We start from the raw sequence: 17,682 nt of genomic DNA, 5'->3' as shown, positions 1-17,682 counted from the left end.
GAAAGAAAGAAAGAAAGAAAGAAAGAAAGAAAGAAAGAAAGAAAGAAGGAAAGAAAGAAAGAAAGAAAGAGAGGAAGGAAGAAAAGAAGAAAGGAAAGAAAAGGAAAGAAAGAGAGGAAGGAAAGAAGGAAGGGAGGACAAAAAGAAGGAAGGAAGGAAGGGTCTGAAAAGAAGTGAGGAAAATATTATGAAGTACAAGGGGGTATAATATTAAATACAATGGACAGAGAAAGTCTCAATAGAAAAGGTAACATTTAAGCAAACACTTGAAGGTAATGACAGAATGTTATTATCTAAGAGAACTTCATTCCAGGCAGAGAGTAAAACAAGCACCAATTTCTGAGTTGAGAGCTTGCTATGCTTTAAAACTCAGGAAGGGGGCAAATGGAATTAGGGAATTGAAGGAATTAAAAGACAGAGTTGGTGATAAAGGTTGTGGGTAGGCAGGAGGAGGAGGGAAGAAGGATGATTAGATTACAGAATATCTTAAGACCCAGGTGAGAACTTTGGTTTTTCTTCTGAGGAATATGCAAAACCACTGAACAATTTTGGAGAAAAGAAAGACTAAGAGAAAAAAATATTTTTGGCTAGGTGCAGTGGTTCATTCCTGCAATCCCAGCACTTTTTGAGGCCAAGGTGAGAGGATCACTTGAGCCCAGGAGTTCAAGACCAGCCTGGGCTACATAGGGAGACCCTGAATCTACAAAAAATACAAAAATTAGCCAGGCGTGGTGGCGCGTGCCTGTAGTCCCAGCTACTGGGGAGGCTGAAGCAGGAGGATCACGTGAGCCCAGGAGTTTGAGGCTCCAGTGAGCTGTGATCACGCCACTGTACTCCAGCCTGGGTGACACAGTGAAACTTTGTCTCAAAAAAAAAAAATTTACATTTACCACCATTTGCCATTTCTTATCCTATTCATCCCTTTCTGCAAATGTGAATTTCCATCTGGTATCAGTTTCCTTCGATCTTTTAATATTTTTTACAGCCTGGGTCTTCTAAAGACAAATTCTATTTTTGTTTATCTTACAGCATCTTCATGTTGCCTTAATTATTGAAGGATATTTTCATGGAATATGAAGTAAAAGGTTTACAGTTTCTTTTTTTCATCCTTATTTATTCCAGTTGTTTTAAGGTCCTGTTCTTTAGTTTCATTTTTAGCCATTTGACTAAAATGAGCTTAGGTATGATTTTCTTTTTGTTTTTCATGTTTGGTGCCCACTGAGTACTTATGCTGATGCTTTCCATCAAATTTGGTAAATTTTCAGCCACGATTGCTTCAAATATTTTTTCTGCCCTTGGTCCTTCTGAGAGTCCAGTCACACGTGTATGTCTGACAGCCTGATAGCTTCCCTCGGGTCAGTGGTGTACTCTTCATCCTTTTTAAATCTTTTTTTCTTTCTCTGCTTCAGTTTGGATCATTTCTATTGAACTTTTTGCAAGTTTACTGATCATTACTTTTACTTTGTCCAATCTGTTGTTAACCCTACCCAATACATATTTTCTTCAGCTACTGGTTTTTATAGAATTAGAATTTTGGCCGGACGCAGTGGCTCATGCCTGTAATGCCAGCACTTTGGGAGGCTGAGGCAGGTGGACCACAAGGTCAGGAGTTCAAGACCAGCCTGGCCAACATAGTGAAACCCGTCTCTACTACAAATACAAAAATTAGCCAGGTGTGGTAGCACATGCCGTAGTCCCAGCTACTCAGGAGACTGAGGGAGGAGAATCACTTGAACCCAGGAGGTGGAAGTTGCAGTGAGCCGAGATCACGCCACTGCACTCTAGCCTAGGTGACAGAGTGAGACTCCCTCTCAAAAAAAAAGAAAAAAGAACTAGAATTTCTATTTGTGTTTCCAGTTCTTCCTTCCATACTATATCTCTCCATCTACTATACCCATTTTTGCCAATCCCTGGAATTTTTGAGCTGAAGGGTGACATGATACATTTTAACAGAACTACCCCAGCTTTTGTATTAATTATGAAGGAAGCCAGGGTAAGAGAAATAAGGAGACCAGCTATGAGGCTATTGCAATAATTCAGGGAAGAGATGATGGTGGCCCAGGCCAGGATATAGCAGTAGAGAAAGTGAGACTCAAGTGGCTATAGTGAAGGCAAAGCTCACAAAGCGAAGTGAATTAGGTATTGTGAGGGATGCCTAACCAATACCATGATAGGAATTTCCTTTTAAAGGGGGGTTTTGGCACAAGAAGGGGAGTGAGAACAGAATGTATACAGAGGTTTGGAAAAGTTGATATACAAATAAACGAATTTGGGACTAAAGCAAGGCCTTATAATCCTGGACCTTCAAAACTAGAAAGATCCTTGAAGGGATAATCTAGCCTAACTTCTTATTCCTGGTGAGGAGCCTGAGACACAGAAAGAAACATGGACCTACCCAAGCCCTCCAGTAAATTAGTGGCAAAACCAGAATTTAAACCTACAAGTCTATATGCTTCCTTCCCATAGAACCTGGACAAGCTGGGATAATTTGAAGCCAGTGAGTTACATGAAGAGAAGGGAGGGAAATGGAATGACCATTGATTGAGCACTTATTGTATACCTAGAACCAGAGGGATTAGTTTTCCTATATTTGATTCTTTACCCTGGCAAAGTAGACACTGCTATTCTCATTTTTCACATGATGAAAGTGAAGTTCAGAAAGGGTAAGTAATCTACCAAGAACATGAACCTATGAGTGGGGTAGGACACAGAGCTACCTGAAGCCTCAGCATGTTTACATGCGTGTCTGCGTGAGGTGGAATTTTCCTGTCATCAGATCCTACCTGGAGTGTGAACATAGGTGAAGGATGAGCATTTTTCAGCCACAGTCTTATGTTTATTTAGGAAACAGCCCAGCCCAGTGAATTGGGCTCAAACTCAAGATTGGCTGATTCACCAAGGCACCCCTGCAAACAAAGCTGGCAGAGTAGATGTTTCCACTCCTTTCCATGGGTAAGAAAACTTTGTACAGAATAGGAAAAATGGCCTAGGCAGAAGGCCTGGATCTGCTGGCCAAGGGAAGCTACGGAAGATTCGGGAGAGGGGAGGAGCATTAATACCTTGGGAGAGGCTGTCCCAATGATACCCCACCACAGTCAATTTCCAATGGGCATCTGGAATTCAGATCAGAATCCATGCCCCTCATTTCTTTACCTCCAACAGCAGCCCACCAAAGCCTGATCTCGAAGATCTTCTGTTTATGCTGCAGGGACTGTCAAGAGGCCTATGTCATCCAAGACTCCAAGGTTCCCAGTCAACCCCAAGAGCACAAGCCATCCACCCAAAGTAGGTATCAGATAGGGACATTCTGCATGACCTCTCTAAACCTCATCATGCTCACTCCCTGCCTGCTGGGATACTCCCAGACTGCCTTCATCTTTTGAGTGATAATTCCAATTTAAAATGATGTGGGTGTTGGATGGCTAAGTACTCAACCAATAAACAAGAGAACTTAAACTCTTGTAATTAAAGTGTAGGCTATGGACCAGCAATATTGGCATCACTTCGGAGCTTGTTAGAAATGCATTTTCAAACCCTGCTCCAGACCTACTGAATCAGAATCTCCAGGTAAATTTGAGTGTGCATTATACTTTAAGAAGCACTGGTTTAAAGACTCTACAAATAGCAGTGAAGATCCCTGTTTTGAGAGCAATACATGCTAGTTCAAATCTCAGCTCTACCACAGAAGTTGGGCAAGTCACTTGATCTCCCTGAGCCTCACTGTCCTTACTTGTAAAATAGGGATATTCACAATACATTATTATTTTTCAGGATCATTGGGAGGGTAAAATGAGGCAATATAAATGAGCACCTAGCTCAGGGCCCGGCACAGAGTAGGCATTCAACATATAGAAACAATATATAGGTATTGATCAGGATAGAATATGTTCTGCTGCTAAAACAAATAAACCTTGAAATCTCAATGGTTTACAAAATAAAAATGCATATCTTGCTCACACAAAGTCTAGTACAAACCAGCCATCCCTTTTTCATCTTTAGCCAGGGCATCTGAAACATGAAACTTCCTAGGCTACCATGTCGAGGGAGGAAAGAAACACAGAGAAGGCACCCTGGTTTCCAGTTTATAATAAAATCCTTCTTTTTTTTTTTTTTTTTTTTTTTTTTTTGAGACAGAGTTTCACTCTTGTTGCCCAGGCTGGAGTGCAATGGTGCGATCTCGGCTCACTGCAACCTCTGCCTCCTGGATTCAAGTGATTCTCCTGCCTCAGCTTCCCAAACAGCTGGGATGACAGGTGTGCACCATCACTCCCAGCTGATTTTTGTATTTTTAGTAGAAATGGGATTTCACCATGTTGGCCAGGATGGTCTCTATCTCTTGACCTTGTGATCCACCCAGTTCAGACTCCCAAAGTGCTGGGATTACAGGCGTGAGCCACCATGCCTGGCCTCAAATCCTTCTTGAAGATCCGGGACAAGAGGTCAAGCAGAGAAGATGAGGGAACAAAATCAACAATTTCAGACAGAAAAAAAAAAAAAGAAGAAAAAGAAGCATTATTTTCAAGATCAGGCAAAGCTAGGACTCACACAGGTGGGAGGGGGTGAGCACAGATGGCCAGGAGCCTAGCAGAGTCCCGTTGAGAGATAGGACAGTACAAAGGTGTATTTTGACAGAAATCCACATGTGAGGGTATTTAAAATACTTCCCTTCAAAGTAGAGTCACAATAAAAATCAAGAACCTTACAAATATCAATGCCTTTTCCCAAGGTAAGAATGATAATAATTCCCGAGACCCTATAACATGCAAAGCACTGTCTAGGCACTGGGGACCCAGCTGTGGTCAGATAAATCCCTTACTGTTTCAGCGTGTATATTTCACATTTTAACAGTAAAATGATTTTCTTTTTTTTTTTTAAGATGGAGACTTGCTTTGTAGCCCAGGCTGGAGTGCAGTGGTGTGATCTCGGCTCACTGCAACCTCCACTTCCCAGGTTCAAGCAATTCTCCTGCCTCAGCCTCCCGAGCAGCTGGGATTACAGGTGTGTGCCACCATGCCCAGCTAATTTTTGTATTTTTAGAAGAGACGGGTTTTCACCATGTTGGCCAAGCTGGTTGTGAACTCCTGACCTCGTGATCCACCCGCCTCAGCCTCCCAAAGTGCTGGGATTACAGGCATGAGACACCGCCCTCAGCCAAATGATATTACTTAATCGCCACAAAAACTCTAAGAAGTGGACATTAGTATTCAAATTGAACACCTGGAGAGGCAGGTGGGTGGTAAGCAATTAGTCAAGGTATGCATCTAATAAATGACAGAGCTCTGTGTTACAGAACACAGTTCAGACTGTTGACAAAATTATTTGTTGTTCTTCTAGAAACCTAAAAGTATATAAAGACAAAGTCTCATATACAACAATGTTCATCACAATAGTATTTACAGCAGCAAAATTTGAGCGGGGTGCAGTGGCTCATATCTGTAACCCCAGCACTTTGGGAGGCAGGAGGATCACTTGAGCCCAGAAGTTCAAGACCAGCCTGAGCAACATGGGAAGATCCCACCTCTACAAATAATAAAAAGTTACTGAGACATGGTGGTGCACACCTGTAATTTCAGCTACTCGGGAGGCTGAGGTGGGAGGATCGCTTGAGCCCAGGAGGTAGAGGCTGCAGTAAGTCATGATTGCACCACTGCACTCCAGCCTAGGTGCCAGAGTGAGACCTCTCTCTCTCAAAAAAAAAAAAAAAAAAATTCCAACATTAGAACTTTAGTTAAATAAATCTTACATTACTCAAAAACTAGAATATTGCACAACAATTTTTTAAATTTAGTGACATGAGAAAAATGTTTATGCTATAAAGTATTTGAATAAAGCCAAGTAAAGGGCTGGGTGGGGTGGCTCACATCTGTGATGTTAGCACTTTGGGAGGCTGAGGCTAAAGGATCACTTGAGGCCAGCAGTTCGAGAGCAGCCTGACAACATAGTGAGCTTCCTGTTCTCTACAAAAAACTTTAAATATTAGCTGGGTGCAGTGACACATGCCTGAGTCCTAGCTACTCAGGAGGCTGAGGTAGGGGATTGCTTGAGCCCAGGAGTTTGAGGTTACCATGAGCTATGATCGCACCACTGCACTCCAGCCTGGGCAGCAGAGCAGATCCCTGTCACAAAAAAGAAATAAATAAATAAGTAAAATTCATCCATAATACATAGGCTATGATGGACTCTGTAAAAACGGATAGGAAACGACCAGAACTGTGATAATAACTGGAGGAAGAGGTGTTTGAGGCATTTTTTCCTCCTTCATACTATTCAATAGTTCTTAACTTTTATTTATTTATTTATTTATTTATTGAGACAGAGTCTCACTCTGCCACCAAGGCCAGAGGGCAGTGGCACAATCTCAGCTCACTGCAACTCCATCTACTGGGTTCAAGCCATTCTCCTGCCTCAGCCTCCTGAGTAGCTGGGACTACAGACACGTGCCACCACACCTGGCTAATTATTTGTATTTTTAGTAAAGATGGGGTTTCACCATGTTAGCCAGGATAGTCTCGATCTCCTGACCTTGTGATCCACCCACCTCAGCCTCCCAAAGTGCTGGCATTACAAGCGTGAGCCACCACGCCCAGCCTTCCTAACTTTTATATGGCGAGTATGCATTACATTTATAAATAGAAAAATGTTTATGTTTTAAAAAGAATACAAACTTTGCACTGACTTGATCATTACATGTTCTATGCATGTAACAAAATTTCACATGTACCCCATAAATATGTACAAATATAATGTGTTTTTTTAAATACACACTTTGAATCCAGCACCTGCCTGTGAGGGGAAGTCCTCAGAGGACAGGAGGTGGTAGTTTCAGGTCTGCCCCCACCCCATAATAACCACCACTTGCCTGTGTGCGTGGCTTCAGAGCTTGCAAAACACCTCACTTCCATGATCTCACCTAAGCCTCCCCACGTAACTCTGTGGAATTCTCCTTGCCAGATTTGCAGCTTCAGAGGGACGAGCTTAACAGACAAAATCCCAAGCACATTAACGCAGCCTCCCATTTGCCTTCGAGACAACCCCTGATCCAGCCGAAAAAGAGAGCTTCCTCCAGCAGCAGTGAGTTTGAGGGTGAGTCCCAAATTGGGGTCCTAACGCTGATCAGAAACCCCCAAACAGAGGGCCTGATACTGATGACCAGATCCCATTGATATTTCAGCTAAGTGAGATGGAGAGATGGAATCGCTCCCATCCAGTAACTGCAGTCACATTCCAGAGCACGTTGGGGAGACCCCAGAGTCTACGACCTGACTCCAAGATCTTCCAAGCTAGGAAGTGCATGAGGAGGAGCAGGTCTGCGGGGAAAGGGCACACATCCATATTTTCCTTCCAAGGCTTTGTGGAATCATCTTTTCTTTCTCTGTTTATTTCTTTTTCTCTCTTTCTTTCCTTTTTTCTTTCTTTCTGATGGAATCTCCCTCTGTTGTCCAGGCTAGAGTACAATCTCCAACCTCGGCTCACTGCAAACTCCACCTGCCAAGTTCAAGCGATTTTCCTGTCTCAGCCTCCTGAATAGCTGAGATTACAGGCACTCACCAATAAGCCTAGCTAATTTTTGTATTTTTAGTAGAGAAAGGGTTTCACCATGTTGGCCAGGCTGGTCTTGAGCTCCTGTTGTCCACCTACCTTGGCCTCCCAAAGTGCTGGGATTACAGGTGTAACCACTGTACCTGGTGGCATCTTCTTATAAGTTTATGTTTGCTTGTTTTTTTGTTTTGTTTTGTTTTGCTTTGTTTTGTTTTTGAGATGGAGTCTTGCTCTGCCACCCAGGCTGGAGTGCAATGGCACGATCTGGGCTCACTGCAACCTCCCCCTCTTGGATTCAGGCAATGCTCTGCCTCAGCCCCCCCGAGTAGCTGGGACTACGGGCATGCGCCACCGTGCTTGGCTAATTTTTGTATTTTTAGTAGAGACAGGGTTTCACCATCTTGGCCAGGCTGGTCTTGAACTCCTGGCCTCGTGATCCACCCGCCTCAGCCTCCCAAAGTGCTGGGATTACAGGCATGAGCCATGGCACCTCACCCCATAAGTATATTTTTTATATGCTTACTTGATATCTAGTTTGGCCACTAGACAGTAAGTGCCAGGAGAGCAGTGCCCACATCAGTTTTGTTCCCTGTTATTTCCCTAGATCCAGCCAGGTTCATGGCAAGTAAAGCATGCCAGAAAACACTTGTGGACTGAGTGTAGTTCAACTCACAGTGAAATGCCTCTGGGTCATGGAAGAACCGATGCCCAATCCCAGGACAGTGACACGTCCCAGTAAGAAGACATGCAGCCACACTGCTGGGCACCAACTCTATGCCCAGATGGCCTTACATAACTCACAGCCACCCCAGGAGTCCTGTTGAGAACTAAGGATTATCCGACCCAGTCATTTTGAATTCTCCTAACAACTAAACACCCTTGAAAACAAAATTTCACAGAGTCCAATTACTATAAAAGATCAAAGAGGAACAGCTCTGCTTGAATCAAGCTTGAGAAGGAAGGAGCCTCCCTAGCTCGCCTACTCCTTCCCTCTGCCCTTACCACCTGCCACAAGGCTGAGGCTCACAGAGGGAAAGGGACTTCTCATGAGTGCGCTAGGGAATGACATAAGTGTCAGAGCCAGGATGGGCCCAAGTCTCCTACTTTCCATGTCACTGTGCTCTGCAAGAGACTCTACCATTACTGAAGCTACCAGCGTAGCACAATACAAAACACACTGCAAGAAATTTCTCCTATCACAAAAGACCTCCAAGCCCTAGGCTAGGGGCTGCCTTGGGTCCCTTGAGATTCAAATATATGAGGAAAGATCAGCAGCGGATATGAACGACCTGAACAGTTCATCCAAGCCCAATTCAAAGGCCTTCACCCAGCGTAATTTTTTCCTTTCTTCTTTCAGATCTGAATGCATATGCTTCCCAAAGAAATTTTTACAAGAGAAACTTGAACCGCTACAGCCAGTATCACTGGCCGTTCCAGCCGTGTCTCATTGGGAGGCCCTGAGCATTCTAGCTGGCAGCACCCATGGGGGGTTCCTGATGCTACACAGCTGCTGGGGTGTCTCCATGAGTAAGAGGGCGGTGGACAGGAGTCATGAAGACTGATTCAGAAACTCCCCTGAAGGAGGAGAAGACGTCTGAGCCATCCTTGTGCCACCAGCAAGTCACTCCAGCTCCTGAAAAAGCCACCATGGGAAGAGCTGCCTCCAATTAAAGTTCTTGGTCACATCAGAGGACATCTCTCCTCTCTTCCTTTCCCCCTTACCAAATAATGTCTTATCATTTTTAAATATATTGTCACATCTAACTAAGCTTTAAAACTTTAGCCCTTTGGGAGGCCGAGGCAGGCAGAACACCTGAGGTCAGGAGTTCAAGATCAGCCTGACCAAGATAGAGAAACCCCATCTCTATTAAAAATACAAAATCAGCCAGGCATGGTGGTGCATGCCTGTAATCCCAGCTACTCAGAAGGCTGAGGCAGAAGAATCACTTGAACCCAGGAGGCAGAGGTTTCAGTCAAGATCCTGTAATTGCATTCCAAGCTGGGCAACAAAAGCAAAACTCCATCTAAAAAAAAAAAAAAAAAAAAAAAAAAAAAATGTTAGCCTTTTGACTAGGGGCAGTGCCTCACACCTGTAATCACGGCACTTTGGGAGGCTGAGGAGGATCACCTGAGGTCAGGAGTTGGAGACCAGCCTGGTCAACATGGTGAATCCCCATCTCAACTGAAAATACAAAAATCAGCTGGGTATTGTGGTGCACTCCTGTAATCTCAGCTACTAGGGAGGCTGAGGCAAGAGAATCACTTGACCCCAGGAGGCGGAGGTTGCAGTGAGCTGAGATTGCACCACTGCACTCCAGCCTGGGTGACAGGGTGAGACTTCATTTCAAAGAAAGAAAAGAAGGAAGGAAGGAAAGAAGGGAGGAAAGAAGGGAGGGAGGGAGGGAAAGAGAAAGAGAGAGGGAGGGAAGGAGGGAGGGAGGGAGGGAGGAAGGAAGGAAGGAAGGAAGGAAGGAAGGAAGGAAGGAAGGAAGGGAAAAAATTTAGCTTTTTGGATACCTTTTGAATTAATTGCAAATTTATAGAAATGTCTCAAGAATAATACAGAGAACTCCCATTTACCTTTTACCCAGAGTCACCAATTGTTTACATTTCCCAATTTGCAGGATCTCGGCGGCTCATTGCAACCTCTGCCTCCTGGGTCCAAGTGATTCTCCTGCCTTAGCCCCCCAAGTAGCTGGGATTACAGGCACCACCATCATACCAGGCTAATTTTTGTATGTTTAATAGAGATGGGCATTCACCATGCTGGCCAGGCAGGTCTCAAACTCCTGACCTCAGGTGATCCTCCCACCTCTGTCTCCCAAAGAGCCACTGTGCAGGGTCAATGTACGTCTTTAGAGCTAAATGGAAAAGACATACACGGTTTTGTTAGATGCTGCCAAGTTCTCTTCTGTAAGAGTTTATAAGCCAGGTTCAATGGCTCACACCTGCAGTCCCAGCACTCTGGGAGGCTGAGGTGGGTAGATCACCTGAGGTCAGGAGTTTAAGACTAGCCTGGCCAACATGGTGAAACCCCGTCTCTATGAAAAATACAAAAATTAACTGAATGTGGTGGTGGGCGCCTGTAATCCCAGCTATTCGGAAGGCAGAAGCAGGAGAATCGCTTGAACCAGTGGGGTGGAGTTGCAGTGAGCCAAGATCCCGCCAGTGCACTCCAGCCTGGGCGACAAGAGTGATACTCCATCTCAAAAAAAAAAAAAAAATTAATTATCTGTTTATGTCTTCCAGTCTTTTGTATTTTTCCCCTTAGTTTTTTAGTGCTCTTTATATACTAGAAATATTAGCTCCTCAAAGTCAAATTTATTAATCTTTCATTGAATCTGGACTTTGGGTTCTCATTAGAAAGCCTTTCCCTATATCCAGTTTATAGAGGAATTCACCCACACCTCTTCATTTGCTTGTATAGCATTATTATTTACATGTATAACCTGTTCCATTTGGCATTCACTGTTATGTATTTAGGAAGTATGGATCTAACTTTACATTTTATCCAAATGATTACATAGTCATTTCAGCATATTTATTAAGGAGAATATCTTTGGTCCAATTATCCATCTGAGATGACACCTTTATTCTCATATACTAAATTTTCATATATATTTGTGTCTTTTTCTGAACTTTCTATTCTACTCCACTGGGGAGTCTGCCTGTTTTATTCTTGCTTGTTTTTTGTGTGTAAATGTTAGGATCATTTGTCTAGCTTCATAAAAAATCTTGACATTATTTTCATCATGATTGTGCTAAATTTATAAATTAACTTAGGGAAAATTATAAATTAGGAAGAACTGACCCATCTGTAACACTGATTCTTCCTAACCACCAACAAATGGCTTTTCATTTGTTCAAACCTACTTTGGGTTTCAGTGCTATTTTCAAATGTTCTTCATATTAATTTTGCAAATTTCTTATTAACTTTACTCCTAAGTATTTTCTCTTTTGTTGCTATTGTAAATGGAGTTTTCTCCCTCACTATTGTTGTAGATAGTTATTGCTTGCGTATAATAACACTATTGAGTTCGTATGCTAATTGTATGCCTTGCTTCTCTTCTGAATTCTTTCATTGTTTGAGTCATTTTGTTATTGCTTCCCTATGGCTTACCAGTAATACTTTTATATTATCTGCAAGTAGAAATACTTTAACTTCTTCTAATTTTTATGTCTCTGACTTACCTTATCTAATTGCAGTGGTTAATGCCACCAGCACAATGTTAAAGTTAGTAGATTTCTTTGCCTTGTTCCTGATTTTAAATAGCTCCAGTATTTGCACATTAAGGAAGAAGCTGAGTTTAGGGCAAAGACGTAGATAGAGATAAAGAGAGTGCTATTTTATCATATGAATGTAATATCCATCAATTCCCTCTTTCCTTTTTTTTAAGCATCTATAAGGAAAAAAAATCACATAATTTTTTTACTCATATTGAATCAAACTTCCATTCCACAGATAAATTTCATCTGACCATGATTTATTATCTTCATACTATGATGTTGGATTCTCTTCACTAATACTTTATTAAGTACCTTTGTAACAGTATTGGTAGGTGACACTGCTGTGTAATTCTCTCTTTTTGTATTATCCCTATCAGATGCAGTTGTCAATATACACTTCCTTCACAAAAATAAGTTGGAAGTTTTATTTTATATGCTCTAGGACAATGTATGTAGTACCGTAACTGGTCTTTAAAAGCTTGGTGAAACTCTCTTTGTCAAATTATCTGGACCTGTTTGGTCCTATTTGGGGAAGGGTAGTTCCTTAATAAATTTCTTCTACAGAAATGAATAGTTTCTATCTTTAACACAGTCAATTTAATAAACTGTATTTTCTCAGGAAATTATCTACTTCATAGAGTTTTTCAAACTTTTTTACATAAAAGTATATAATGGACTCTCAAGATTTTTAAAATTTCTTTTGTTTCAACAATTATTTCCTGCTTATTCTTTCTAATTTTATATATTTGGGCTTTTTCCCCCTTTGTCCTGATTAAGCTACATAGTATTTCTGCTTTGTTAATTTTTTTCAAAAAATGATTTTGATTTATTAATTAGATCTGCTTTTTAATACTCTGGTAAATTCTGCTTTTAATCTTATACATTATTTTGGTTACTTTGTTGTGGTTCTTCTGCTTTTAGAATTGTGAATTTATTTCATTCTTTTATTTTCTTGATACAAGTGTTTAAAGACTGTGTGGTAGGCAGAATAATGACCCCACTGAAAATGAAGATTAAGGTTGAAGATATGATTAAGGTTGCTAATCAGTGACCTTGAGATAATCCACAATTATCTGGCTGGGCTCCATCTAATCACATCGGGAGAATCTGCAGCCCACTCTGGGGCAGGTTTCTGCCACGATGGCACAGAGGCCAGGACAGGAGAGGAGGTGGCAGCAGTCAGTAATTCACCAATATCCCCTTCCCAGTGAGAAGAAACTAAATAGTCATGTGGCTTGCCAATGAAAACACAGCAGATAGGACACTAGCAGTGGCTTAGAAATGTGTTTTCACAGTGGGGCTTGCTGTGTCTTCCTCTAGCAGCCCCACAAGAAGAACACTCCTGGCTAGACTACTAATCCAAAAGGGATAAGAGACTCGTGAGGCAGAACCACTCCAGCCGACCTGATAGGCACAGTGGACAATGCGGCATGGTGGACAAAGGGTTGGACCGCTGGAAAGAGGGTCAGCATATGTCCTCCCTCCTCCCTGCCTTTGTGGTTCAGTCCAAACCCTACTGTCCCCCACATTCTCTGGTTCCCCCACATTCTCTGGTTCCCCCACTCTATTGACATCACAGACAGCTTCCTGTCCACACTGCCAGCTGCAGGTGAGTGAGGCTCATAGGGTAGGCCTAAGGGTAGGAGGGGTAATTTTTCTGTGCTAAAATAGAAAATGTCCCCATCACTCCTGGACACCTATTCACTTTGCTGCAAGAAGTAAAGTGCTATAAGAACCCTTATTTGCCTTGACCCCACTGTTTCTCCCTCTCTGGGTCCCAGTCTCCCCACCTGAGCTGAAAGACTCCTAAGGGCTCCCCCAGCTCCAGAAGCCTTCCTGTTTGACCTCACTGATCTTTCTTATTCTGATCAAAGTGCTGTGGGGTCCCTAGAGACCTGAAACTCAACAGCCCACTGTGGACAACCCAAGGACCCTTTTCATTGGCTCCTGCTTCCCTCTAGAGGTGGGCATTGGTAATGCAAGAAACACCACACTCCATCCCAGCCAGCATCTCAGTGATATTAAACGCTTACTGTATGCCAGATATCCTGCAAAGCACTTGACATCTTTATGTCACCAAATCCTTACAACGGCATTCTGTCGGGAGGTTTTACCATACCATTGTACAGACTGGAAAACTGAGGTTCAAGAAGGCTAAACTGCTCAAAATTACACAGCAAGGTGAAGGAGGAATTAGGACCCGAAGTCCATCTAAGTAAAAAAAAAAAAAAAAAAAAAAAAGTGTGCTCTTACCTGTGATGCTGTTCTGCCAGGCTTCATATGGAGCCTTTCCACTGAAAAACCACTTACCATCAACGCTTGGAGGTCAAGGTGGTTCTGAACATCTCATTCTGGAATTGCATAGACAGAATAAGCTCTGTCTTCAGTTAAAACGACATTAAAATCCCAGCTGTTCCTCTTGGCTGCCACAATTGAGCAAGCCACCTTTCTGAGACTCAACTCCCTCCATCTGGAAAATCGGACAAAGTCCTGCCTTGCAATATGGAGACAAAAATGACATGAGCTCAGCGATGTCAAAGGATCTGCCCAAATGCTCAATGAATGTCAGTGTTCTTGACACCATGGCTGTTTCTATTCCCATTACTTTCTGAGATTTAAAAAAAAAAAAAAAAAAAGGCAGCCAGGCACGGTGGCTCATGCCTGTAATCCCAGCACTTTGGGAGGCCAAGGTCGGCGGATCATGAGGTAAGGAGTTCCAGACCAGCCTGACCAACATGGTGAAACCCTGTCTCTACTAAAAATACAAAAATTAGCCAGGTGTGGTGACACACACCTGTAGTCCCAGCTACTCAGGAGGCTGAGGCAGGAGATAGCTTGAACCCGGGAGGCAGAGGTTGCAGTGAATTTACCAGAGTATTAAAAAGGAGATCTAATTAAAAAATCGTAATCTTTTTTGAAAGAAATTAACAGCAAGTGAGTGGCAGTGCCAGGACTGGGACCAGCAAGGTGGGGTTTCATCATCATGCTCCCATGGGACCTGGGCCCAGCTGGAATAATGGAGCCACGTGGGAAGGCAATGAGCATGGGAAGCCGTTTGGAGTGCCTCCCCTCAGAGCGGCCAGTTTACAGACACTCTCATGACTCCAAGGTGGTACTACCATTCCCATTTTCCAGATAAGAAAGTGAGGCCAGTGGCTGGGCACAGTGACTCATGCCTGTAATCCCACCAGTTTGGGAGGCTGAGGCAGGAGGATTACTTGAGGCCAGGAGTTTAAGACCATCCTGGGCAGAATAGCAAGATCCTGTCTCTACAAAAAGTAAAAAAAAAAAGAAAACAATTAGACAGGAGTGGTGTCACACACCTGTAGCCCCAGCTACTCAGGAAGTTGAGGCAGAAGGATCACTTAAGCCTAGGAGTTGGAGGCTGCAGTAGCTATGATTATGTCACTTCACTCCTGCCTGGGCTACAAAGCAAGACTGCGTCTCAAAAATAAATAAATAAAATAAAATAAAGTAAGGCACAAAAAGGTTACAACCCAAGAGCACACACACACCTAGAGGGAAGGCAAACCTGACTCCTAAACATATGAGCTTGTCTGTGTGGGCGGCCGCATCTCCTGGGTTCTGCTGCCATAGGACCTGGCAAAGAAGAGATCCACATTTTTCAGCAGCAGTCTTAAGGTCATCTAGAAAATAACGCTGTCCAGAGAACAGTGCCAGACCCTCAACATCCGCGGTTCAAGAAGGCAATGCTACAGGTAAAGACTGGCAGAGCAGAGGCTCCAAGTCCTTTCCACAGGCAGAAGAAATGTTCACAGTGGAGGAAAGATGGGCCCTCACAGTGGTGGGCCCAAGCAGGTGGGCCTGGAACTCCTGTCCACAGGAGCTACAGCAGGGGAGGGCCTAGTATGACCCAGTGCTTAGATAACAATGGCTTTCTGGGATTGGAGCTGCAAAGCCAGGAGCCCCAGTGCCCTTTTCTCCTCCCACCGCCCACCAAAACATGGGGTCCAAGATCTTCTGTTGCTGCAAGGCTGGCGAGGGCTCTTCTACCACTGTTGGCTTCCGCAGTCCAAGGGTGTTCCAACAGCATCATCCACGGTCATTCAGTAGGTTCCAGATGTGGGTGTGTAATAGTGTCAGGAACACCTGAATGATTTCTCTAGGACTCTGCCTCCCCAGCCACCTCCTGCTGGGACCCTCTCAGATTTCTTTCAGCCTTCTGGGAATATGGAAAGGGCGTAGTTAGTCCAGCCTGGAACAATACAGCCTAAAGACTCTATCAATTATTGGAGATTCATTATTAGGTAGTAGATATTCATTGAAATCACTGGCTTTAGTCCTCCATGGCAGTTTATTTATTTATTTATTCACTGAGTTCGTTGAACTTTGTTTTTATTTATTTATTTATTTATTTTTGAGATGGAGTCTCGCCCTGTCACCCAGGCTGGAGTGCAGTGGCACCATCTTGGCTCACTGCAACCTCCACCTCCCAGGTTCAAGCGACTCTCCTGCCTCAACCTCCTGAGTAGCTGCTGAGTAGCTGGGATATAGGTGTGCGCCACCATACCTGGCTAATTTTTGTATTTTTAGTAGAGACAGGGTTTCATCATGCGGTCCAGGCTGGTCTCGAACTCCCAACCTTGTGATTTGCCCACTTCGGCCTCCCAAACTGCTGTGATTATAGGCACAGGCCACCACACCTAACTTTTTTTTTTTTTTTTTTTGTATCTTTAGTAGAGACAGCGTTTCACTATGTTGGCCAGCCTGGTCTTGGACCAGGCTGACCTCATGATCCACCCGCCTCAGCCTCCCAAAGTGCAGGGATTACAGGTGTGAGCCATTGTGCCTGGCCATAATTTTATTAGACGGTAGCTTAAACTCTGCCTCGGCTGCTTACTGAGCTTGGACATGTCTCTGACCCTCCCTCTCTCAACCTCAGCATCCTTCTCTCCAAAATGAGGATAACAATAATATATTGCCCACTGCACAGGCTCTTAGGAGGAGGAAGGGAGGTACCATGTGTAAGTGCGTGCACAAATGGTAACTGTGGACGTGTATTAGGATCAGCTGGGCCATGCTGAGGTAATGAGTCAACCCTAAAATCTCAACTGCTTTACCCAGCCTGAGGTCATTCTTAGCTCATGCAAGACCATGGATGATTTGAGGAGTCTCTGAATGGAGTATGACCAAGACGGGTTATTCACGCATCACTCAAAGCCTTTACCCAGGATACGTTTATTCCTGTTCTTTCAGATCTGAACACAAATTCTCTCCATAGTGCCGCGCCAAACAGACATTCACGCCTCCCCTATGACACCCGCATGATGCTCAAAGCATGCACCCTTAGGAGGCCCTGAGCATTCTAGCCGGCAGCACCCATGTGGGTTCTCAAGGCTGCACAGCTGCTGGGCGTCTCCATGAGCAGTGGACAGGAGTCATGAAGACTGATTCAGAAACTCCCCTGCAAGAGGAGAAGACGTCTGAGCCATCCCTGTGCCACCAGCAAGAGTCACTCCAGCTTCTGAAAAAGCCACCGTGGGGGGAGCTGCTTCCAATTAAAGTCCTTGGTCACATCAGAGGACATGTCTCTCCTCTTTCCCCCTTTCCCAGCCCTGCCTCTGACATTCCTAAGGACATGGAACAATTAGACCCTGCCACCTCTTGGAAAGAAACGTGGTTTTATCATTTTAACACATTAACACATTTTGTTTCAGTCACTCCTAACCAACTTAACAGGGAAGTGCTCCTTAGGAGAGGCCAGTTTGTGTAACAGGCCGCTGTCAAAAATGTCCAGAGCTTGAGGGCGCAATTCTGCTCACCTACTGTGCGGCTCCATTTGATGCTCAGGGCCATAGGGAAGAGCAGGGCAGATTGTGAAAAACTCCACGAACAGCAGCCCTAGAGTTATGCAATGAGTAGCCAGTGCAGATACGCAGCACTGCTCGTGCTGAA

At 43.8% G+C, this 17,682-nt stretch overlaps 2 protein-coding genes across 2 annotated transcripts; both read left to right on the top strand.

Annotated features, from left to right (window-relative positions):
• The first annotated feature begins 2,576 nt into the window (after positions 1-2,576).
• Positions 2,577-9,222, top strand: TEX48 (testis expressed 48). Its single transcript, XM_032251418.1, has 3 exons — positions 2,577-3,285; positions 6,952-7,083; positions 8,897-9,222. Exons 1-3 carry the CDS (start codon positions 3,135-3,137, stop codon positions 8,998-9,000), a joined length of 387 nt encoding a protein of 128 aa, XP_032107309.1. The 5' UTR covers positions 2,577-3,134; the 3' UTR covers positions 9,001-9,222.
• A 6,483-nt stretch (positions 9,223-15,705) lies between these two features.
• Positions 15,706-17,306, top strand: TEX53 (testis expressed 53). Its single transcript, XM_032251417.1, has 2 exons — positions 15,706-15,836; positions 16,984-17,306. Exons 1-2 carry the CDS (start codon positions 15,731-15,733, stop codon positions 17,085-17,087), a joined length of 210 nt encoding a protein of 69 aa, XP_032107308.1. The 5' UTR covers positions 15,706-15,730; the 3' UTR covers positions 17,088-17,306.
• Positions 17,307-17,682: the final 376 nt, after the last annotated feature.

Source organism: Sapajus apella, unplaced genomic scaffold (assembly GCF_009761245.1).
Source record: "Sapajus apella isolate SASKATOON/1434 unplaced genomic scaffold, GSC_monkey_1.0 scaffold76, whole genome shotgun sequence".
NCBI lineage: Eukaryota > Metazoa > Chordata > Mammalia > Primates > Cebidae > Sapajus > Sapajus apella.
This window is presented reverse-complemented; position numbering and strand designations above follow the sequence as displayed.